This window comes from Mercenaria mercenaria, chromosome 15, assembly GCF_021730395.1.
Source record: "Mercenaria mercenaria strain notata chromosome 15, MADL_Memer_1, whole genome shotgun sequence".
NCBI classification, from domain to species: Eukaryota; Metazoa; Mollusca; class Bivalvia; order Venerida; family Veneridae; genus Mercenaria; species Mercenaria mercenaria.
The window spans coordinates 45,850,382-45,871,308 of record NC_069375.1 but is presented as its reverse complement, the minus strand read 5'-3'; the positions used below and the strand labels follow the sequence as shown (position 1 = coordinate 45,871,308).

Sequence of the window (20,927 nt, the reverse complement as noted above, 5' to 3'; positions counted from 1 at the left end):
TTTTGAACTTGCTGCTCAAGAACCTTCCAAATATTTATTTCCTTTTCAGCTAACAACTTTAAACAGTCATATAAAAATGTTATTTTCTGCTAAACAGTTTAATGGTGTTTCTGTCTTTGAACGTTGTTATTTAACTGACAGTAACGTTTTATCAAAACAACATTACGACAACGATGTTATAAATGACCCCGAGTGGGCAGTATAAAATCTTTTCTTAACTGATCATATTATAAAAAAATACGGAAAAAACCCAATTGATGGATTTGTTTATCTTAAAATCGACCCAGAAATATGTCTTAAAAGACTTCAAAGAAGAAACAGAACGGAAGAAAATGGAGTTGGTTTAGATTATTTAGAAAAACTACACAAATTACACGAAGAATGGTTAAACAGAATGTCTCAAGAAGGTATTAAAATTTTAACAGTTGATAACAAATTAGAAAAAATAACTTTAAAATTTTATTCAAAAGATATAGATAATATTACCTATTTTTTAAACGTTCTTTAGGTGTAATTTTAAAGATTTTTTCTATAAGTATATTATATAGATGGTTAATAGAAAGGTAGATAGAATGATTATGCCAAAATTATCTAGAACTTTAGGAGAAATAATGAATCGAGACAATAATTCATATAAAAAAGTACTAAAAAGAAGAAACGTTATTAAATCAAAACTTGATCAAATAGTTAGCGATGAATATAAAAATCATGTCATTGATAAATTACAAAATGTTATAGATCCTTATCTATTAGAAAGGGATTTATTTGAATGGGACTGTGGTTGTTTAATGTTAGAAGAGGAAAATACCGGAAGGTTATGTGATTTCCTAAACCGAATAATCACCGAAACAATCCTAAAAAAGTTATTGCAACCGATTGTGATACTAATGAAGAAAAAATATATAAAAGCACTTACGCAGCAATTAAAGACCTTGATATTAATTCTGGATTAATAAAAATATGCAGTGAAGGGAAAAACAGAGTAAAAAGTGGAATATCAAAAACTAACGGAAAAAGATATAAATTTAGATATTTTATTTCTTCTTAAACTTTATTTTTTAACCCTTTTTTGCTGAACGAAATTTATTTTTTAAATATAATATATAGATGGAAATTGAGAGATCAAAAAATCAATATATTAAGAAATTTGAAATTAAGATTGAATATAGACAAGATCCAAAAAAATCAATTATATTTAACTATAAACGACTCTTATGAAATACTTAAATCTGAACTTAAAGCTTTGAAAGGTATAAAAATAAACGTTGTTTTAAAAATAACTTTTGTAAATTTAGATATTTTATTTCTTCTTAAACTTTATTTTTTAACCCTTTTTTGCTGAACGAATTTTATTTTTTAAATATAATATACAGATGGAAATTGAGAGATCAAAAAATCAATATATTAAGAAATTTGAAATTAAGATTGAATATAGACAAGATAAAAAAAAATCAATTATATTTAACTTTAAACGACTCTTATGAAATACTTAAATCTGAACTTAAAGCTTTAAAAGGTATAAAAATAAACGTTGTTTTAAAAATAACTTTTGTAAATTTAGATATTTTATTTCTTCTTAAACTTTATTTTTTAACCCTTTTTTGCTGAACGAATTTTATTTTTTAAATATAATATACAGATGGAAATTGAGAGATCAAAAAATCAATATATTAAGAAATTTGAAATTAAGATTGAATATAGACAAGATCAAAAAAAAAATCAATTATATTTAACTATAAACGACTCTTATGAAATACTTAAATCTGAACTTAAAGCTTTAAAAGGTATAAAAATAAACGTTGTTTTAAAAATAACTTTTGTAAAAATGAGTGCAACATATACAATATATAGATCAGCTTATTTTCAATCAAAGGCTTTAATTATTATTAATACAAATGAAACAAAAAACACTTTACGTCAAGCCTTTGATGAAATAATAAATAGAATTGGTAATTGGATTTCAGAAGGATGTGGCTGGAGAATAGAGTCAGTTGATGCTCATTATATAATCAGATATAAGTATAGTCCATTGGCTGCTTTAAGTTATTTAGAATTACCAAGGAAATTACAACATCCAATGAAAGGATTAACAAATATAAAGAATGATGATAACGAATGTTTTAGATGGTGTCATTTAGCTTATAAATTTCCTGTAACAAAACATTCTGAAAGAGTTTCAAATTATAAAAAACATATAGATAAACTTAATTATAAAGGAACAAAGTTTCCTGTTACATTAAATCAAATACCTAAAATTGAAACTCAAAATGAAATATCATTTAATATATTTGGTTATGAAGAACCTATGGGAATTTATGCACTGTACATATCAAAATATCAATATTCCGAAAGGTGTGACATGTCATTAAACAATAAACATAAGATAAATGGCACGTCACCAGTCACTGTAAGTCATTATGTTTGGATAAAAGACTTTAATAGATTAATGTGTAACAAAACCAAAGATCAACATAAAAAACATTTTTGCAAATGCTGTCTGCAACATTTTACTCAAGAAAGAATATTAAATGAACATATTCCAAATTGTTTAGCTATTAATGGTGTTCAAGCTGTAAAAATGCCAAAAGAGTGAAGTAAAGTACAATTTAAAAATTATCATAAGGGTTTAGCAGTACCGTTTGTAATTTATGCTGATTTTGAATCAATAACTAAGAAAGTTTTAACTGCTTTACCGTCACCTGAATCTTCATTTACTGAACCATATTAAAATCATATAGATTGTGGTTACGGTTATAAAGTTGTTTGTTGTTATGACGATAAATATACTAAACCAACCCAGATTTATAGAGGCCCTAATGCAGTTTATAAGTTTATTGAAAAAATGCTTGAGGAAGAGAAATATTGTCAGGAAATATTTAAAGAACACTTTAACAAAGAACTAAGACTGTCTAAAAAGATGAAAGTGAATTTAAAAAACAGAAGTTTTGTCATATCTGTGAAAAAGAATATAAGGAAAATGAAACTAAAATAAGAGATGAAAAACAAAGTTTTCCAAACGGACCAAAGGTCCGGGATCATTGTCATATAACAGGAAAATTCAGAGGAAGTGCTCACTCAGAATGTAATATTGATTTTAGACTAACACACAAAATTTCTGTTATTTTTCTTAATTTAAGAGGTTATGACGGTCATATTATTATGCAGCAAATAGGAAAATTTAAAAAAGAAATTAATGTTATTCCTAACAATATGGAAAGATATATGGCATTTATGATTTCCGATTTGGTATTTATTGATTCATTCCAATTTATGTCTCAATCATTGGATAACTTAGTAAAAATATTCCAGAATTTAAATACACTTCAACTGAATTTAATTGCGAAAGTGTTGAAATTAAAAACATTAAAAACAAAAGGTGTTTATAGTTGAATGTGATCTTGAATATCCAAAAGAATTACATGCTGTTCACAGCGATTATCCTTTCGCTCCTGAAAAAATTAAAATACCAGACGAATGGCTTTCAAATTATAGTAAGAATATTAAAAAAGAATTTGAAATAGGAAAAAGTAACGTAAAATAATTAGTTCCAACTTTAATGAAAAAACAAAATTATGTAGTTCATTATAAAAATCTTGAACTATATACAGAATTAGGGTTAAAAGTAGCAAAAATACACAAAATAATAACGTTTGACGAAAGTCCTTGGTTAAAAAAATATATTATGCAAGAGGGTTAATATTAAATTAACTCATGATGAAAACCTTTTATTGAAGTATATAGCAAAACATTCATTTGTTAGTTCAACGATGTTTAACAAGAATTTATTTGGTATTCATAGAATAAAAGAAAGTTTGTTATTAAACAGACCTTGTTATGTTGGAATGTGCATTCTAGATTTATCAAATATTTAATGTATGATTTTCATTATAAATACATTAAGGAAAAGTATAGTAACTCAGCATAATCTTTCCAGTTATGTTATAAATAAAACATCTTTATCATGTTATGACGATAAAAGATATATTCTTGATAGTGGTATTGCTACATTAGCTACATTAGCTTATTCTTAAATAATAGATCCATAAATTGTTAATTGAATATTTTTAATGTTTAAAGAATTAATATATATAACATCATTCATTTAAATCTATTAGCATAATTAATAGAAATAGATTCATTTTTTTTTCTGTTAGTTTTTGCATTGTAACTTTGAAGAATTATATTTTCTTTGTTTTTTAGTTGTAATTTAGCTTCTCCTTTATCTAGTTTAATTGCATCAACAAGAATAATTAAATGCAATTAAAATTAATTCTTACATTATTACCATTGTGAACTAAACCAGGACTAGCATTTACAACTTTCCATTGAAATAATCCACTATCGGTATCTTGAGTATAACATGTTAAGAACAAAGGAGGTTTTCTTATTAATTGTCTTTCTATTTTACTTACTTTTTCGTTAATATTATTGAATATTCCCATTATATAAATGGAAATTAATCAATTAACTGAAGTAACCAGATAGAATCTTATATAACTTCCTAGTTCTATAGTAAATTCCGTGTCTCTGTCTATATCTGGCCGAATGTGTTCCTCCGCTTAAATTAACCTCAACTCTTTTCTTAAAAACCAGTGTTTTATTTTTAACCTCAGGTCTTATATGCTCACGTCCGCTTGTGTGACCGTCCCGCCAGTCAAATCTAAACGAATTAATATTTATACCGGAACCAATGATAATATTTATTTCAATTATGTAATCCCCACCCTCTTGGGCCTCAAATGCATCACCTCTCGAATCTTCTACGGTGGAGTCCTGACTTAAAATCGTACGTGTTTTTACCCTTCCGATAAAACTTTTATAATCTATAATCTTATTAGCTCGTATTCCAAATAATGCAAATAAATCCATGGTCTTAATTACCTTTTGTTGTAACTGTTTATCTTCAATATCAAACAGACATCCATTATAACTACTTTTTACATGAAGTTGTCTGCTATTATAATATTCAAAAAGAAACACTTCGCGTCTTACTTTTTCTAGTTCTTTTTTATTGCTTTATATTCATTTTCATGTTCAAGAATTACTTCAGCTAAATCATCAAGTCGTTTTGTTGTAGCAACTTCAGAAGCAGATAAATTGTCAAGAGTATTCTTTGTTCTAGCTAATTGTATTTCTTGTTTTAAGAAAACATTTTTTACTTCTGTAATTTTTTCCCAATTAGTAGCAGTTGCTTGGGTATTAGTGGTTATTGCTTCAGTATTAGCAGTAATTAACTCTCCTTGTTTAACTGATTTTTCAAGTAAGAAGTCCTATTCATTTTTATTATTTTCAAATTTAGTATTAAGCTGCGCTGTATCTTTTTGTATTAATTCTGTAAGATTACTTAAGTCTGCGTACTGTAAATTGTGACGTACATCAATAGTACTTACCCAACTTCGAATTTGTTTTTTAAAGTCATCTAATGCTGTGTCATGGTCATCACCTCTTTGTGAAGCTGCCTTTTCCAATTCAGATTTATATTCTGCAAACTTACTTGAAAATGTATCGAGTAAATCTTGATTCTTTTTTACCATTTCAGTGTTTAGTTTATTTATTTCTGTTCTGATTTCTAACTGATACATATTTTGTAACTTTTACTCAGCTTCAATAATCTTGTCTTTTAGTTCTTCATGTTTAATCATACTATCTTTTAATTCTTGAACTTGATTGTATAAGTTTTCAAAATTTCTTCTAAATACTTCTTTTATGTTGTCATCTGTCAAATCAGATTTCTCTTCAAGTTCTTTAATAGAATCAACCATAGCTTTCATTTCTTCTTCAATTTTACCTTATAATTGAATTATTAATAATTCACTCTTTTTAAAATCTTTTGTTAATTCTTCAATATTCTTTACTTCTGCTTCTAGTGTTTGTTTTATACTTTTGATATCTTCAAGATTATAGTCATCTATTACACTTTGAACTTTTTTAAACACAAATCGTCTTGAAACTGCATCGTTTGGTTTATCTGGATTTCCTAGGTTGATTATTTCATTACCTCCCATATCCAATGCTCTGTTCATTGTGTTATCAAGTTCCTTATTTCTGTGAAGATATGATTCCGTTTCCGTTTTAAGATTTTTAAATTGTTTTTTAGTAGCATAATCACTTAAATCAATATCAAATTTAACTTTACTTATACTGTCAGGTTCACTTATTTGTTCTATTTTATTAAAAACTCCCATTTTATATTACCAGTAAAGTTTTTTCTTAAAATTTTCCTTGGTTTGTCAATATATAAGAAATCATATTTTTGTTTTGTTGCATTAGCAAGAGTTAGGGTTAATATTTTGTTCATTACAAATCATATCATTTTCTCTTTTACTTGGACTTTCAAATAAAATATAAGGTGAACAGTTAATCCGAATATCTTTTGGTGCTTTATAGTAAGACTGACTTAAATAAATAACACAACAGTTTTTGTGACGTCCTTGAATAAAGTATTTTGTTATTTCATTCTGAACCTTTTTATCTTCACATACAAAATCATCAAATATCACTACTTTTTGTTTTTCTGGTTCAAGATTATCACAAGGTTGAATTTGGTTGGGATCAGCCGAATATTTAAGTATTTCATTTGGATCTTCTTTAATTTTTCTTTTTGCAATTTGACTTAAGTTATTTATTAAATCCTGATATTTAGATTGTTCTAAGTTTTTAGCATATAGGTATAGTTTATCATAATATATAAGAAGTTTTTGAAGCAAATGCATTAGTGTATTTGTTTTTCCAGATCCAGAAGATCCACATATTAACATTCTAAAACATGAATCCGGCATAAAAGGATGTTGCTTAATTTGTTTAAAGTTATTGGATTTATCACTTTCCATAATATAATAATATCACATTATCTTACAATATCTTACATTATCTTACATTATTTTACATTATTATATAAATGCAATCAAAACTTAATGAAATAAGAATAAGAAAAAATTTAGTCGGGCAAAAGATGAGGGATTTAAAAAAAAGAAATAATGAGGGAAAAAAATTTAAAAGCTACAAATCGGGATATGTATAATGAAATTTATAAGCCAATTACTGAAGGAATAGAAAGCCAAAAAGAAAAATTATCAAGTCAGTTAAAAGTCGGTTAAAAACATTACCTGGAATTAAGGAGCAATTAGAGTTATTAGGTGATGAAATGAAAGACATACAAACATATCAGGGTTTACCACAGCTATTCCAAGAACCACCACCAATTAAATGGTCTCCTGAAGAACTGGTGTTGGAATATAAAAAGCACAAAGAAGGTAAAATTACAGAAATAAGCAAAGAACCTACTGAAGAAGAAGTCGAAAAAACACTGGAAGAATATGAAAAAGAATTGAGGGCAAGATCAAAAGAATTGGAGGTAATGATAATATCAGAAAAAAATCGGGATGAATTAGCAGAAGAATTAAAAGAATTAGAACAATCATATAAATCATATGAATCAGAAGAAAAATTTGCTGCAAATTTAGATGTAAATATCGATAAAGATGTATTATCAGATTATGAATTGCCCACATTATCAGAGTTAGCAAAAAAAAAAAGATAAAGATGGTTGGATAAAAAACAAGAAAAGAGATTACCGAATATTTAAAGAAGTGTACTCGTAAAATAAATAAACACAGTAAAAAAATCCAGATGAAATGATTAAATTTACAGATGCAGAACCTAAGGCTGCAGGTGAGTATGTTTCGAAGTTAAAAACAGACAAGGAAAATCTTAAAAGATACGGTGAACGCTTATCAAAAATGATTAAAGACTCGGAGATATTCGGAAAGGGAATAAGATATCATAATCCATATAAAGTTTCATCAAATGGACAATATGGTAATTTAATTAACTTAAATAAACTTTACGGACAAAACAATTTAATTGCTAAAGATAGAATAACTGGAAAAGAAGTAATTAACACTAAAGTAGATAATGATTTGATTGATCTAATTAATAAAAGATATAACAATAATAAAAAACATTCAATTCATTCTAGAAAAAATATTCAAAGAATTAGCAGAAAAATCAGGATTACCTATCAATAAAAGTTCTATGAAATTTAAAAAAGTAATTAGGGGACAGGGTTATGACGTTTGTCCATGTAATCCAGAAGAATTGGTTAATGACTTGGAGTTAATTTGTGGTTCAATTGATGCTGGAAATAATAATGAAGAACTAAAAAATGACGGTATTAGGGTAGTAGACCAATTATTAAAAATGAATAACTTGTTACCAGAAGAACATGAAATGTTATATAAAAATATTTGTCTTGAATATATAAATGGAACAAAAAATAGTATTAAGTTCTGAAACAGTTAAAAACGATAATAAAAATACTCCGAGTGATTTTACAATCAGATTTAGTCGTTCTTTAATTTTAGATAAAAATAAAACTTATGTTGTTGGTTTGGATAGTATTAACACTATGACTTATTCTTGGCATAATATTAGTGATGAATTTGACAGTAAAATAATTCGTTATAATAATGGTAATGAATGGAAAGATATTATATTTACAAATGGTTCTTACAGTTACACTGATATTAATAATTATATAAGGGAAACATTAATAACCAATGGTGATTATGAATTTGATAAATCAGACATTGCTCCATCAAGTTTGGAATTTGATTTAAGTAGTTTTAAGGTTTTGATTTCAATTAAAGATAATTTTATGTTGGATTTAAGAATGTCAAATTTTCATACATTGCTTGGATTTGAGAAAAAAGCATTGAGAAATACTGAATGGGGAACTACAACACCAAATATAACTAACTCTGTGGATACAATTTACATTCATTGTGATCTTATTGATAATTCACTTGTTGATGGTAATTTTAGTGATATTATCTATGCTTTAAGTACTGCAGATTTAACAGAAGCTTATCCATTTACACAAGAACCAAACAGAGTTGGATATTTTGAAATTAATAAATATATTATAAATTCAATAAGAATATATATTACAGATGTATTTAGTAGAATAATTAATTTTAATGGGGTTGAAACAAGTCTTACACTAATATCAAAAGAATTTAATTAAATAATTAATAAATTTTAGTTTTATATAATGTACAAGAAAGTTTATGACAAAAATAAAGGAATATTTATTTATGTTGATGCTCACACAGGAGAAGAAAATATATATGGTATACCCGTGGTCTCCGAGGACGCAGTCCTTGGTACAGGTATCTTTGACACTTTAACAAAATTGTTTTCAAGTGGAGTTGCATCTTCAATTAGCACAGCTGGAAAAAAAGCTCTGGAAACTGCAGGAAAAGCAGCGCTAGAAAGTGGAACAAAAAAGGTTGGAACGGAAGTTGGAAATTTAGCTGCTAATAAAATTGTTGAAAAATTTAAAAAGAAACCTGCTCCGGTAGTTGGTGAATTAATTGCTAAGGAATTACAAGAAAAAAATAACAGTAAAAATAATGAGGAGGATATTAATGTAAGATTAAATTGATTATTGTCAGGATCGGGGACGCGTAAACGTATTAACAGATTAGTTTATAAAAAATAAAATAATATATAATATATATATGTTTAGAACAAAACAATATTGTGAAAGATACGAACTAACTCCTATTCAATTAGATACAGCTTTAATATCTGTCTTGGGAAATAATGTTAAGCAACAAAAAAAACGGATATCACTTTACAATTAATGATAGAAGCTCATATTTTGATTGGTTTAATGGTTATTTTGAAGTACGTTTTAAAGTAAATAAGCTTGCTAATGGTAATAATTATGCTGACGGAGATCAAATTTCTCTAATTAATAATGCAGCTTCATTAATTAATCAGTTAGTGGTTAAACAAAATGGAAAAATTGTATATGATTGTAACAATTTATACAAAGTAATAAATGTAAAAAATTTAGTTGAACTATCTAAGGATTATGCAGAAACAACTGGAACAAATGAATTTGTTTATTTAGATACTACTGCTACTGCTGCTACTGACGATAATAAAGGTTTTGCTTTTAGAAAAAGATTAATCCAGGGTGGTAAAGAAATAAATGCTAAAATTCCATTAAATAATTATTCATTTTTTCAGGGTTTAGAAACTAATATTTTACCCCCAGTCAAATTCAAATAACACTGCAGCTGACGGATGATGATGAATTAATTATTAGAGCAAATGCTGCTGATGCTGGTAGAGTAATTGTAACAAAATTAATTCTATGGGTTCCACGTTTGATTTTTAATGAATTTGGACTGAATCTAATTTCTGAAAGATTTACAAAAGCAAGATGGTCATACCTTCGTGAAATGGTGACACAATCGACAGATACACAACAGACTAATATAACTTTTAGAATAACAGCTGGTATAACAAAACCACAACATGTATTTGTTTATTTACAACGACCTGACAAAAGTAATTCACAAGAACATAACCCACATTTATTAGATACATTTAAAGTTAATGCAGCAAATAATAATTGCACTTTGAGCTCCTGTCGTCTTGAAGTTGGTAATAGTGTTTTTTATCCAGAAACAGAATACACAAGTATATCAAGAATATATGATGATGTAATTAATTATTATTATAAACAAATCAATAAGACTACTGGAAGTCTCTTAAATAGATTTAATTTTCAAAGTTTGTTTGGATTTGTTCATTTTAACTTGGAATATAAAAAAGAAGTAATAACAGACGATCCTAAGCATATTACATTAACAGCTAAATTAAATATTCCACCAGCAGCTAATATTCGTGTTTACGCAATTGTATTGTATGAAGGAACAGTTGAAATAAATACTATTGGAAATGAGCTTGTTATTGTTTAAATAAAATTAAATTAAAATAAAGTAAAAATTAAAATAAATATAAAGTATATAATGTCATCAAATTATATTGAATATAAAGTTAACCTTACAGATGGACAGAAAAAAAATTAGAACAAGCTTATAATAATAAAATTCCATATACTTTTAGATTAAAACATGAACAATTACATGGAAACTTCCCTTTACTTTTAACAAAAACACAAATTAATCAAATTGAACAGTCTGTTAGAAATAATAAGGGATTAGAAATTACAATTTCAAAAAAACAAATGTCCAGTCAAGGTCAAAATGGTGGATTTCTAGGAGCTTTGGCTGGTTTGTTAGGCCGAACAGTACTTCCGGTAGCTGCAAAAATAGCTCCAAAAATATTAGGGCCGTTAGGGGTTGGAGCCCTTTCTGGTCTTGCTAGTACTGGTGTTAGTAAAATACTTGGAAATGGTATGATTTCGGTAGCTAATGATAAGAGAAATATAATATCACCATATCTTACATCTAATCAAAGAAAGCAATTAGTAGGATCTGGAGTGATTAAATTAACGCAAAAACAGAAACAAAATGGCGGCTTTCTGGGTATGCTGGCTGCTAGTCTAGGGATACCTTTGATTACACCTTTGTTAAGTGGTAAGGGACACGGCCAGGGTATACAGATTGACTCTCAAAAAAGACCTTACAGACGAATTCCTATAGTAAAAAAAAAAATTATAAACAAACCAATTTCTAACTTTGAAATTGGACAATGGGTTAAACAACTCGATATTAAAAACTTTAGGGGTGTATTTAGTAGAAATAATTTACCAGGTTTACCAAAAACAAAAGCAAAGGACGAGTGCGGAATTATAAATTTGGACGACTCTGTTGGACCTGGAACACATTGGGTTTGTTATGTAAATAACATGTACTTTGATCAAACCAGAGGTTTCCGGAAAAGTACTTTGTACCTTGACCCGTTTAGACTTCCTCCACCAAAAGAAGTTATTGATTATGTACCTGAAGTCAAGTATAACAACATACAATATCAAGACAAAACAAGTACACTCTGTGGTTACTATTGTTTATTTTTCATTAAAATGTTACAAGATGGTATAAACATTTATGATTTATTGTATAAAACACTAAAAGTCAACAATATAAAACATAATGAACAAACAATTATAAATTATTTTAATAAAAAGAGTTAAAATGTATCAAAAACCTAAAATTCTTTACTACTAACAAAAAAATGTATCCATAAACGTTATATTCCATACTACTCCCAAAAGCGTATATTCAACCATGCGTATGCCTATGCCATATTCAAATGGTTGAGTGATTCTTACAACGTGAAAGTATTATAATGTTCAGTCATGCGTGTGATTGTAGAACAATCCTACGCTTGAGTGATTTCAATAACATAAACGTTAAGTAATGTTCAGTCATGCGTGTGATTGTTCTACAATCTTACGCTTGAGTGATTCTTACAACGTGAAAGTATTATAATGTCCTAGTGTGGCGTCTGATACAATATTGCACCGCCGGTGAAGCCTCTGGTGAGCTTCGCTGTGTAGAATGTTCTGGGTGTGCGGGTACTAAATCCTTTCTTTTCATTTCTCAATAACATTTTCACATATCCATTGTTATTAGAGTCTAAAATCATATCCTTTTTATTCGATTTTATTAATTGATCGACTATTTTTCAAGTTTGATATAATTTGTAAACAGTTAGCAGTTCGCTGGGTGTAAGTTTCGTTGTTGTAATATATCTGATTTCCAGACATATTGTTTAATAAGTTCATTTTCACAGTAAAACGAATTCCATTCTTGCATCATATGGTTGTATCCGTCCCCTCTAAATATGCAGTTAAAACTAGAGGTTTCTTTGTAGAAATCTCGAATAATCATATCTTTGTAAGTCCTTTCTATAATTATTTAACTTTATAAGACATATCCTTTGTTATAACTATTCAAAATAGCATTCCTAAGTTGATAAATATTCAACGTAATAACACAACGCCATATTGAAAAGAATAATCTAGCAATATCGATTGTCGTTCCATGCGCCTGATTAAGCGTGATAACTGATATGTTTACATTGTAAACATGCTGTGGGTTATAAAATAGGCCGGCCGTTTTTTCTGTATGGGTTTTAAAGTTTCTTATGGCTTTTTAATGAAATATATTTTATATAAAATATGTGTTTTTTGGTTTGTTAATACCTGTGGAAGTTAAATCAGAGGCTTTTATTAAGTTTAGTAAAAGCATGTGGGTTTTAAATTGTCTGTCATTGGTCTCGACTGACCAAGGACTATAGGTTAAATAAGGTCAAACTGACCCTTCATCCTTACGTCCATCAAATCAAATGTTTTCAGGGTACCAAGGGTACCAAGTTGTGCAAGTTAGTATTTTAAGACAGAAACTTTTAGTTTAAGGTAAGATCGGGTGCACTTATAGAATCGGGCAAGGGGTCAAGTGAGGTCAGATTGACTTAAAATCGGTAGTTTCTATACTACTCATGAATGGCATGTTATAGTACACACAACGTTATTGCATATGCTGTATTTAAAAGAGCTCTTTTCATTCAAGAAAATCTGCCTGTACTTTCTGTAAAAGATGTTAAACAATCAATCAAGCGTATCAAAAATGAAAACAAAGTTTTAAAATACGTAAATGACGACAAACTGATACCAAAAGGTATAGCACTGAGTTTTTGATTCCTGTAACTTACTCAAACAATTAGGGTAGTTAGGTCGGGAAATATTTGTTTTGGATTTTTTATGGGAGACTTTTGGAAATTATTTTTTTTTGTCAAAAATGAATACAGATCTGAGGATCATGACTTTATAATCCGATCAATTCGTAACAGAAAAAGCCAAAATACTTCAGAAAATGGGGAAAACACCAAAATTGGCACAGCTTTTTATTAAAGCATGAAAGCATTTTTTATGGGACCCATTTGATACCTGTCAAGATGGCCAATACGGCGGCCATTTTCAAACATGGCCGCCAAATCTCAATATTTACCTTACAAGATTCTAATGAAAGGTCATTATTTGTTCAGTCATCACCAAAATGCACCAAATATCATTTTATATAAATCCTAAATTTGCAGCAAATGCAAAAATAATAATTAAATAATGTGAATTTCTTTCTGTTTCCATGGTAACGGTTAAAATCTAGCCTTTAAGACTTAGTTTAATATCATTGTGTGTTTTTCATATTTTAAAGGATATTTTGTTTTACTATATTTACTTTATATTATTTTACTTACATTCCCTCCACAGCAGCATATTGAAACACTGTTGTTATTCCCTTACCAGTGTTTAGCCAGAGGGGGCTTATGGGTTTCCCCCATATGCATGTCAATACGTCAGTCATGCAAAGTGGGATACTGCAATAACCTTAAAACTATAGCAGATTTTTTATGATACGTGGCACATGAATAGATTGCAAAGTGGAGAATCCAATGTCATTTAAATTTGTTCCTATGCCAACAAATGTTGTTGCTATGGCAACAAAAATGCACGAATATGACAAAAGTTTTCATCCTGCATTTCTTCAAAACTAGGAGAGGTTCTTTCTTCAGAAATTTTACATAGATAGGAGGAAAATTGTATACATTCTTGCTATCGTATTACCTCCTTTTGTACATCATTTTGTCCGTTAGTATGTCCATCCATCATTCGCAAATGACGGATTCTAAAGACTTCTTTATGAAACCTTGTTTATAGATGGAAGGAAATATTGAGAATGTGAAGGTCAATCAACTTAGTTTCTATATAAAATTGTAGTTCCTATGACACCAAGTACGATAACTATTCCTTTCGGTTTGGGACTTCGAAATGCAAGAATAGATTATAGCGGCGGGCTAGTAGGACCAAATGACACGACGTTCCTTATTATGCACCCGCAGTCACAAGACCTGCGTAATAAATTGATCACATAAAATCATTGATTATGTAATGCTAACTGTGTAACAAAGAAGAGTAAGGCTGAAAATATAAAAGTTGCTTTCACAGACAATTATTCTGTGAAATACATTACTCGGAATAGCGAGCTGAAATCTGAAATAAGGTACATGTCAGATATTCGTGTCAGTATACACAAGCACAAGATTGTTGACAACTTTAGTTAACTTGCATAAGGCAGTGCAGAGCATTTCAGCACTTTATCTATGTTGCAAATGTACTTGAGGAGCCACTGGTACGAGACTCAAGTACTTGAGGCAAAAACTTATTAGAAAGGTTCCAATATATCAAAGATATCTCTGGTCAGCCGTATTAATCTTGACTTGGAATTTTAGGAAAGTGTTAGAACACCTGACTCCATATGTGCCCGAATTGTTAGAACACCTGACCCCCATATGTGCCCGTGGCGGGAAAGGGTGGGGGTGCTTGTCGTATATTGTTTTTGATTGTTATTGAGTATAGATGTAGACACAATATAACTTTCAGAATGAATGATAAAGAGGCGCGTAACATAGTATTGATAAGTAGCCGACGAACGCAGTGGTTAAAGCATGATAAGCCAGAGGTGCAATCTGACTGGTCATACTAAGAATATAATAAGAATGCATTGGACGTGAAGATGCGCGTGGTAAGAAAATTAGTGTGAACGTGTTAGTTGTCGTGAGAACCTGGCAAGGATGCTGTAAGGGCGCAGTATGAACTTTGAACTTTAGATCTTCACATTTTTCGAGTTTAACTCCCGTCCCCACTGCGTCAAAATTTTCAGGACGCAGTGTGATCTACATGGTCTTCGTCTGAGAGTGATCAGGGCATTAGTGACTGTACATTATATGTATATGACATTAAACTGTAAAGCTATTGTTATGGCACAACTGTGCTACAATTTGACAAAACCAGAATATTACAGGAACATGCAAATGTAAATTTAATTACGCTGATCAGCCGGCAAAAACGTTTTCCGAAAGAAATCAGGATTGTCTGACAGGCCAGGGATGTTCACATGGTCTATCGCACTAACATAGTTAATGAATTATATAGTTTTACCAAGTTTCTTAGCTTAAATAAATTGAAATGAATACATCAACACTAACAAATTCTGAGTCGCGAAAACTAATGACAAAGTGAAACACATGTCATTTATTTATTGACTAATACGCACTGCAGACAAATTTCGTTGGCTCAAACTCTGATAATTCGAGCACCATTCTTCACTTGAACCTATCGTCAGGTCCGAACTTAATTCTTTTATAATATATTGTTCGGTCACTTAAACTACCGAATATATTTTGTCGGTCCTGACGGGTTCCAGTTAACGAAGTTTGAATGTATTTATAATAATTTACAATTGTTGTAAAGTAATGCACAGGACTGTTGCCATTTTAAACATTCTTGATATGCCAGTACCATTATATACTTATTTTGACTCACATAAATGCAGTCTTTTCTTCTGCTTAATAGCAAATTTTATCCAAGGGAGACAACTTTTATCTTTTTTTTTTTTTTGGAAAAGTGGGGTATTTTTGTTAATATAATACGTTTGAATTTATTGAAACAGGTGATTTTAGCTAATTTAACTGATGACTGTAAGTGTCTATATAAGTTTTATAGATAATATTAGGTATTTCTGAAAATATATACATGCATAGCGGCCATTTTGAATTTTTCGGCCATATTGGATTTTTGGACTATTAGAGCATCACTAAGTTGATTTCTTACATCACTGGCCATGTTTAATGCGTAAAAGTGCAGTTTTGCATTTTTTTTTGGTAAAACGTTGAAAACAAAAATTCTCCAAATCCATAAAAAGTCGGGCCAAAAAGTTAGGGTAGATCGGGATAACAGAAACGAACAATTTTTTACGACTAATAATTTTAGTATTAAAAACAATTTAAGCAACACATTACGTTTATTCTGACTATAACCAAAAGCAAATAGGACGTGTATCGCAGCCTCGAAAACTGTCTACCGGACGTTACGCGATTGACTACGACTCCTGTTCTTACAGCCGGCTCCTCATCAAAATGCACATAAAAGAATGAAAGCCCTCAGTAATTCAAATACGTTATACAGTAGAAACATATTCTTCTGTACAAAATGGGTAACATGTATGTTAATGATTTAAACTAGCTAGGGCTAAATATATAAGCACATGTTCACATTCGGTTTGAACTAGCTCTTTCTACAACTTCCGAAAGATCGCATGTCAAAAAATGCATTGCTCTGCAAATTGACCAGAATAAATACAAGGCATAATCCTTTCTCAGCCGAACTTAGTTTGCCGTAATTTTAAGTTTTTTAAGTTCAAAATAAACTAACACTCTTTTCTTGTAAAATTCTGGTCGTAAGCGCTGCCTCGAAAACACCAATGGCTCTTTGTTCAACTCACTTCCAATCGGAAGTGGAGCCATTTGATGTCTTTATTATGAAGAGTGGATTTTCCAATTGTTAAATAGAAAGGCTGTAGTTATGAAACGAATTGGTTTGTATGTTTTAGTCTAAAGAATGTTGTTTGTGTATTTAAAGTTAATTTTGTTTATGAAACCAAACAAACTAACGAAAATAGTTAAAGTTACGGAAACCAATTTTTCAAAAGTTTCAACGATAAATACATAACGTTACGCTACAAACGATAAAACTAAAACAGGGCTTTGATGGTGTTTTTCATTACAAAGACATGAAGTCGTTACGGAAGAGTGCTGCAACGAACGTATTTTGTCAGCTTCATTTATTCTTCAATATCGTTCTATTGTATTGTTACGTTTTGTTATGTAAAAAATATTCAACCACCAGCTATAGATGCAGATGTTAATATATATTTGGGGATAAATAGGCAGACTCTCGTTACCGCCAAAACATTGACCTTCGAACCTGAAATTTCTGTCTGCATTTACCACCGGTGACAAATCATTATAATCTAAAGGTTCGGCAAAGTTTTATCCATTATTATTCGTCAGGCCAAATAGTTATATGTCTGTGAAGTTCCTGGATGACTAATCGTCTTGTCAGTTAACGGATAAAAAATCACGAAGAGCTTATTTACCTTCTTTTTCCGTATTTGACAGATTTGGCAGATTTTGAGGGATCAGGCTCTGACGATTATGTTGTATATACAACAGGCAAACAGGAGGACAGAGATACATCTGAAAACGAACGGGAGAATCAGAAACTGAAAACATATAGAAGAGCATCTGAATATTCACTGGTAACACATTCAGATTGAATTTTATATTAAGTTACTCTGTTATTATTCTTTGATGGGTACCGGTCACCTTAACCAAAGTCGCAAGATGAGCTATTGCAGTAACATAGTCTTCACAATCTGTCATCAAATATATTTTTATATATCCACACAATACTACTTTCCTTTATCAACTTCACATTGTGTTTGTATAGCTATAATACGAATGCTGTCTTCTTTAGTGACTGGTTTTTATGTATTGTTATTTTCTTTATCCATTTAATCAAAGACGTTTAAGCTATAGTAGTAGAAAAATCCCTATAAAGATCATATATTGTATTTGCATAAACTACGTAACCACTAGACGATTGTACATTACTGTGCCAGATGCATTGCCAATTTTTTATCTCGCCTGTTATCATGCTGTGTCCGTTAATGATCTTCTACCTATTAGTAAGTTTTTTTCTAATGGTTGCAAAAAGAATCAAACAAAAAAATCAAAGGACACCTCCTCTTAACCGCTGATCCGATTTTAAAATAATTTCACACAAAAGTTGTTTATGTAACATTATACAAACATAAGGTTGATAAATGGGTATTTACAGGATACTGATATATTCTTGTGTGAAACAGCTGGTCCGATTTTCAAACTATTACACACAGATGGTCCATGTGTGACTTTTACCAAGATTGTTAAAGTAAGTTTGATTCATCAACAATCGTGGCAACCAGAGGGTACGATCACCTTTCCCTGTATTCATGTAGTAGAAACTTCACAAAATATTCTTGTATGAATCTGCTTGTCCAATTTTAAGTTAATTCCACACAGATCGTCGTTGTGTAACCTTCTACAAAAATGTTCAATTATTCGGGTTCGTCTAAGAACATGGCCGCAAAAGTTCGTGGTCACTTTTACACCTGATATCTATATAGTTTATTGTATGAAACAGCTGGTCTAAATCCAAAATAATTTCACACTAATGGTCCTTGTGAAAATGTCAAATGTAATGAAAATTTGATCTGGTATGATTTCCGCCTTGTTAATTTATGTAATTTCTTTTGACTGCACTGTTACAACCCGTTTTGTAATAAAGTTGAAAATTGTAATAATTATTACAAAATGGATTAGAAAGCTTATTACAATGTGTAAGGGACATCATAACCCGTTTTGTAATAAAGTTGCAAAATGTAATAAATTTCTGAGATCGTTGTAACGCATTTATATCTTAGTTCTAAGGTTCACTATGTGAATAAAAGTGAAGGAGGAGAAAATGTCATGTGTCATACTTAAGACAATTTGGCATTTACTATTTACATAAGGTAAAATCCAAGTACTTACAAATCAAAGTTGATACTCAAATTGTAATAATTATTACAAAATGGGTATAAAGCTTCTTACAATGTGAAATGGACATCGCGGCCCGTTCTTTTATAAAGTTGTAAAATGTAATAAAAGTCTGACATAGTTGAAAAACATTTGTGTCATAGTTATAACGTTCACTATGTGAATAAAAGTGAACTTTGTGAAGATGTAATGTGTCATGCTAACACTTATAACAATTGGCATTTACTATTTACATAACAGTAAAGAAACAGTACTTACAATATAATGCGGATACTCAAATTGTAATAATTATTACAAAACGGGTTAGAAAAATTATTACAATGTGACATGAACATCACAACCCGTTTTGTAATAAATGTGAACTATGTGAATAAAAGTGAAGTATGTGAAGATGTAAATTAAAACTTATATCATACTTACATTTGTTAAGTATTTCTTGTCAACACTATATATATCTATTTTGACTGTTTGAACTACAGATTCTTTGGACAGATGAAACAGAAGGCAGTACACGTTTACAAGCGGAAGATTCGACCTTACTTCCAGGTATGCCATTTTGTCTTAATTAAGGTATGACCCATCTAATGGTGTATATTTCAGTTGTTACAGCAATATACTGTATCCATTGAGAGGCTTGTATGCAAACTTTAATTCTAACACGATCCGATTCATTTTCCTATTAAACAAAGAAGGCTGGAGACAGTGATTTATCAAACAACAATTCACTGTTCTGACGTCACAACTATTACGTCATAGCGTCAAGCGGCGTAACGGCGCGCTGGAAAAGAACCCAATTGAAAACGGGCAAATATTTAATGCATGCCGACAAGGTGTACTTTAAAGTCCTTGATAACGTGTTAGAATCGAAATAATATATCTCATTTAGTGATTTGCTCTTGAATAAATCACTGTTTGTCGTTCAGATGCGTAGCATTATATCACTCGGGCTATGCCCTCGTGATATAATTCCTTCGCATCTGAACTCCAAGCAGTGATATATTCAGCGACAAATCACCGATGAGATATATTATTTCTTAAACAACTTTTATCGTGCTCTTTATATATATAACTTTGTATAATTAATGATATTTCCTCAAGTTCACTGAAAACTTTCATAGCGATGTCCACTGTCCAAAACATTTATACCATTACTTTTGGTAAAAGAAACGTCAAACTATTGGTAAACAATTATAAAAGACAAAATAAAACTGTGAATATCATTTTTTCTAGGGTGCCTCAAGTAACAGGATTTAATTAGACAGAATTCTAACTCCAACATCGAAAAAATAAAGGTTGATTCCTGTGGGACTGTTTTATTGTTCAAGCATTCTTCATTCAAAAATAACCTTGGGACAGAAGTAAAACCTAGCAACATCTCTTCCACAATATGTAATCTAAAGGGTAAAGGCAAAATATACTTTTACCCCATGTAACTAAGTAGTTTTAAAGATTTCTAACTCCGTCCCTTCTATTTCAGAGGTAAATTCACTTTGAACAGCAAGAAATCACTTATAAAATGATTTTTTTTAATTTTGTACAATAAATCAATAATAAGTCTTGAAAGAAGTACAAACTACTTAGAAAATAAGGAATACGAGTATAAGGGGGAAATCATCCCAGCGGGGATTGAAACTAATCCCCAAGAAAAACTTAAGTCAGAGTAGATTTATTGTAGGAATTAAATACTC

At 29.8% G+C, this 20,927-nt stretch overlaps 1 protein-coding gene across 2 annotated transcripts in view; it reads left to right on the top strand.

The window, feature by feature from the left end:
• LOC123552658 (uncharacterized) overlaps positions 1-20,927 on the top strand; it is a 126,397-nt gene that overhangs the window by 39,398 nt on the left and 66,072 nt on the right. For both annotated transcript variants that reach the window (XM_053525161.1, XM_053525162.1), the window contains exons 16-17: positions 17,779-17,918; positions 19,719-19,785. In XM_053525161.1, coding sequence (XP_053381136.1) covers positions 17,779-17,918; positions 19,719-19,785 — 207 coding nt within the window. The remainder of the gene's footprint in view (positions 1-17,778; positions 17,919-19,718; positions 19,786-20,927) is intronic.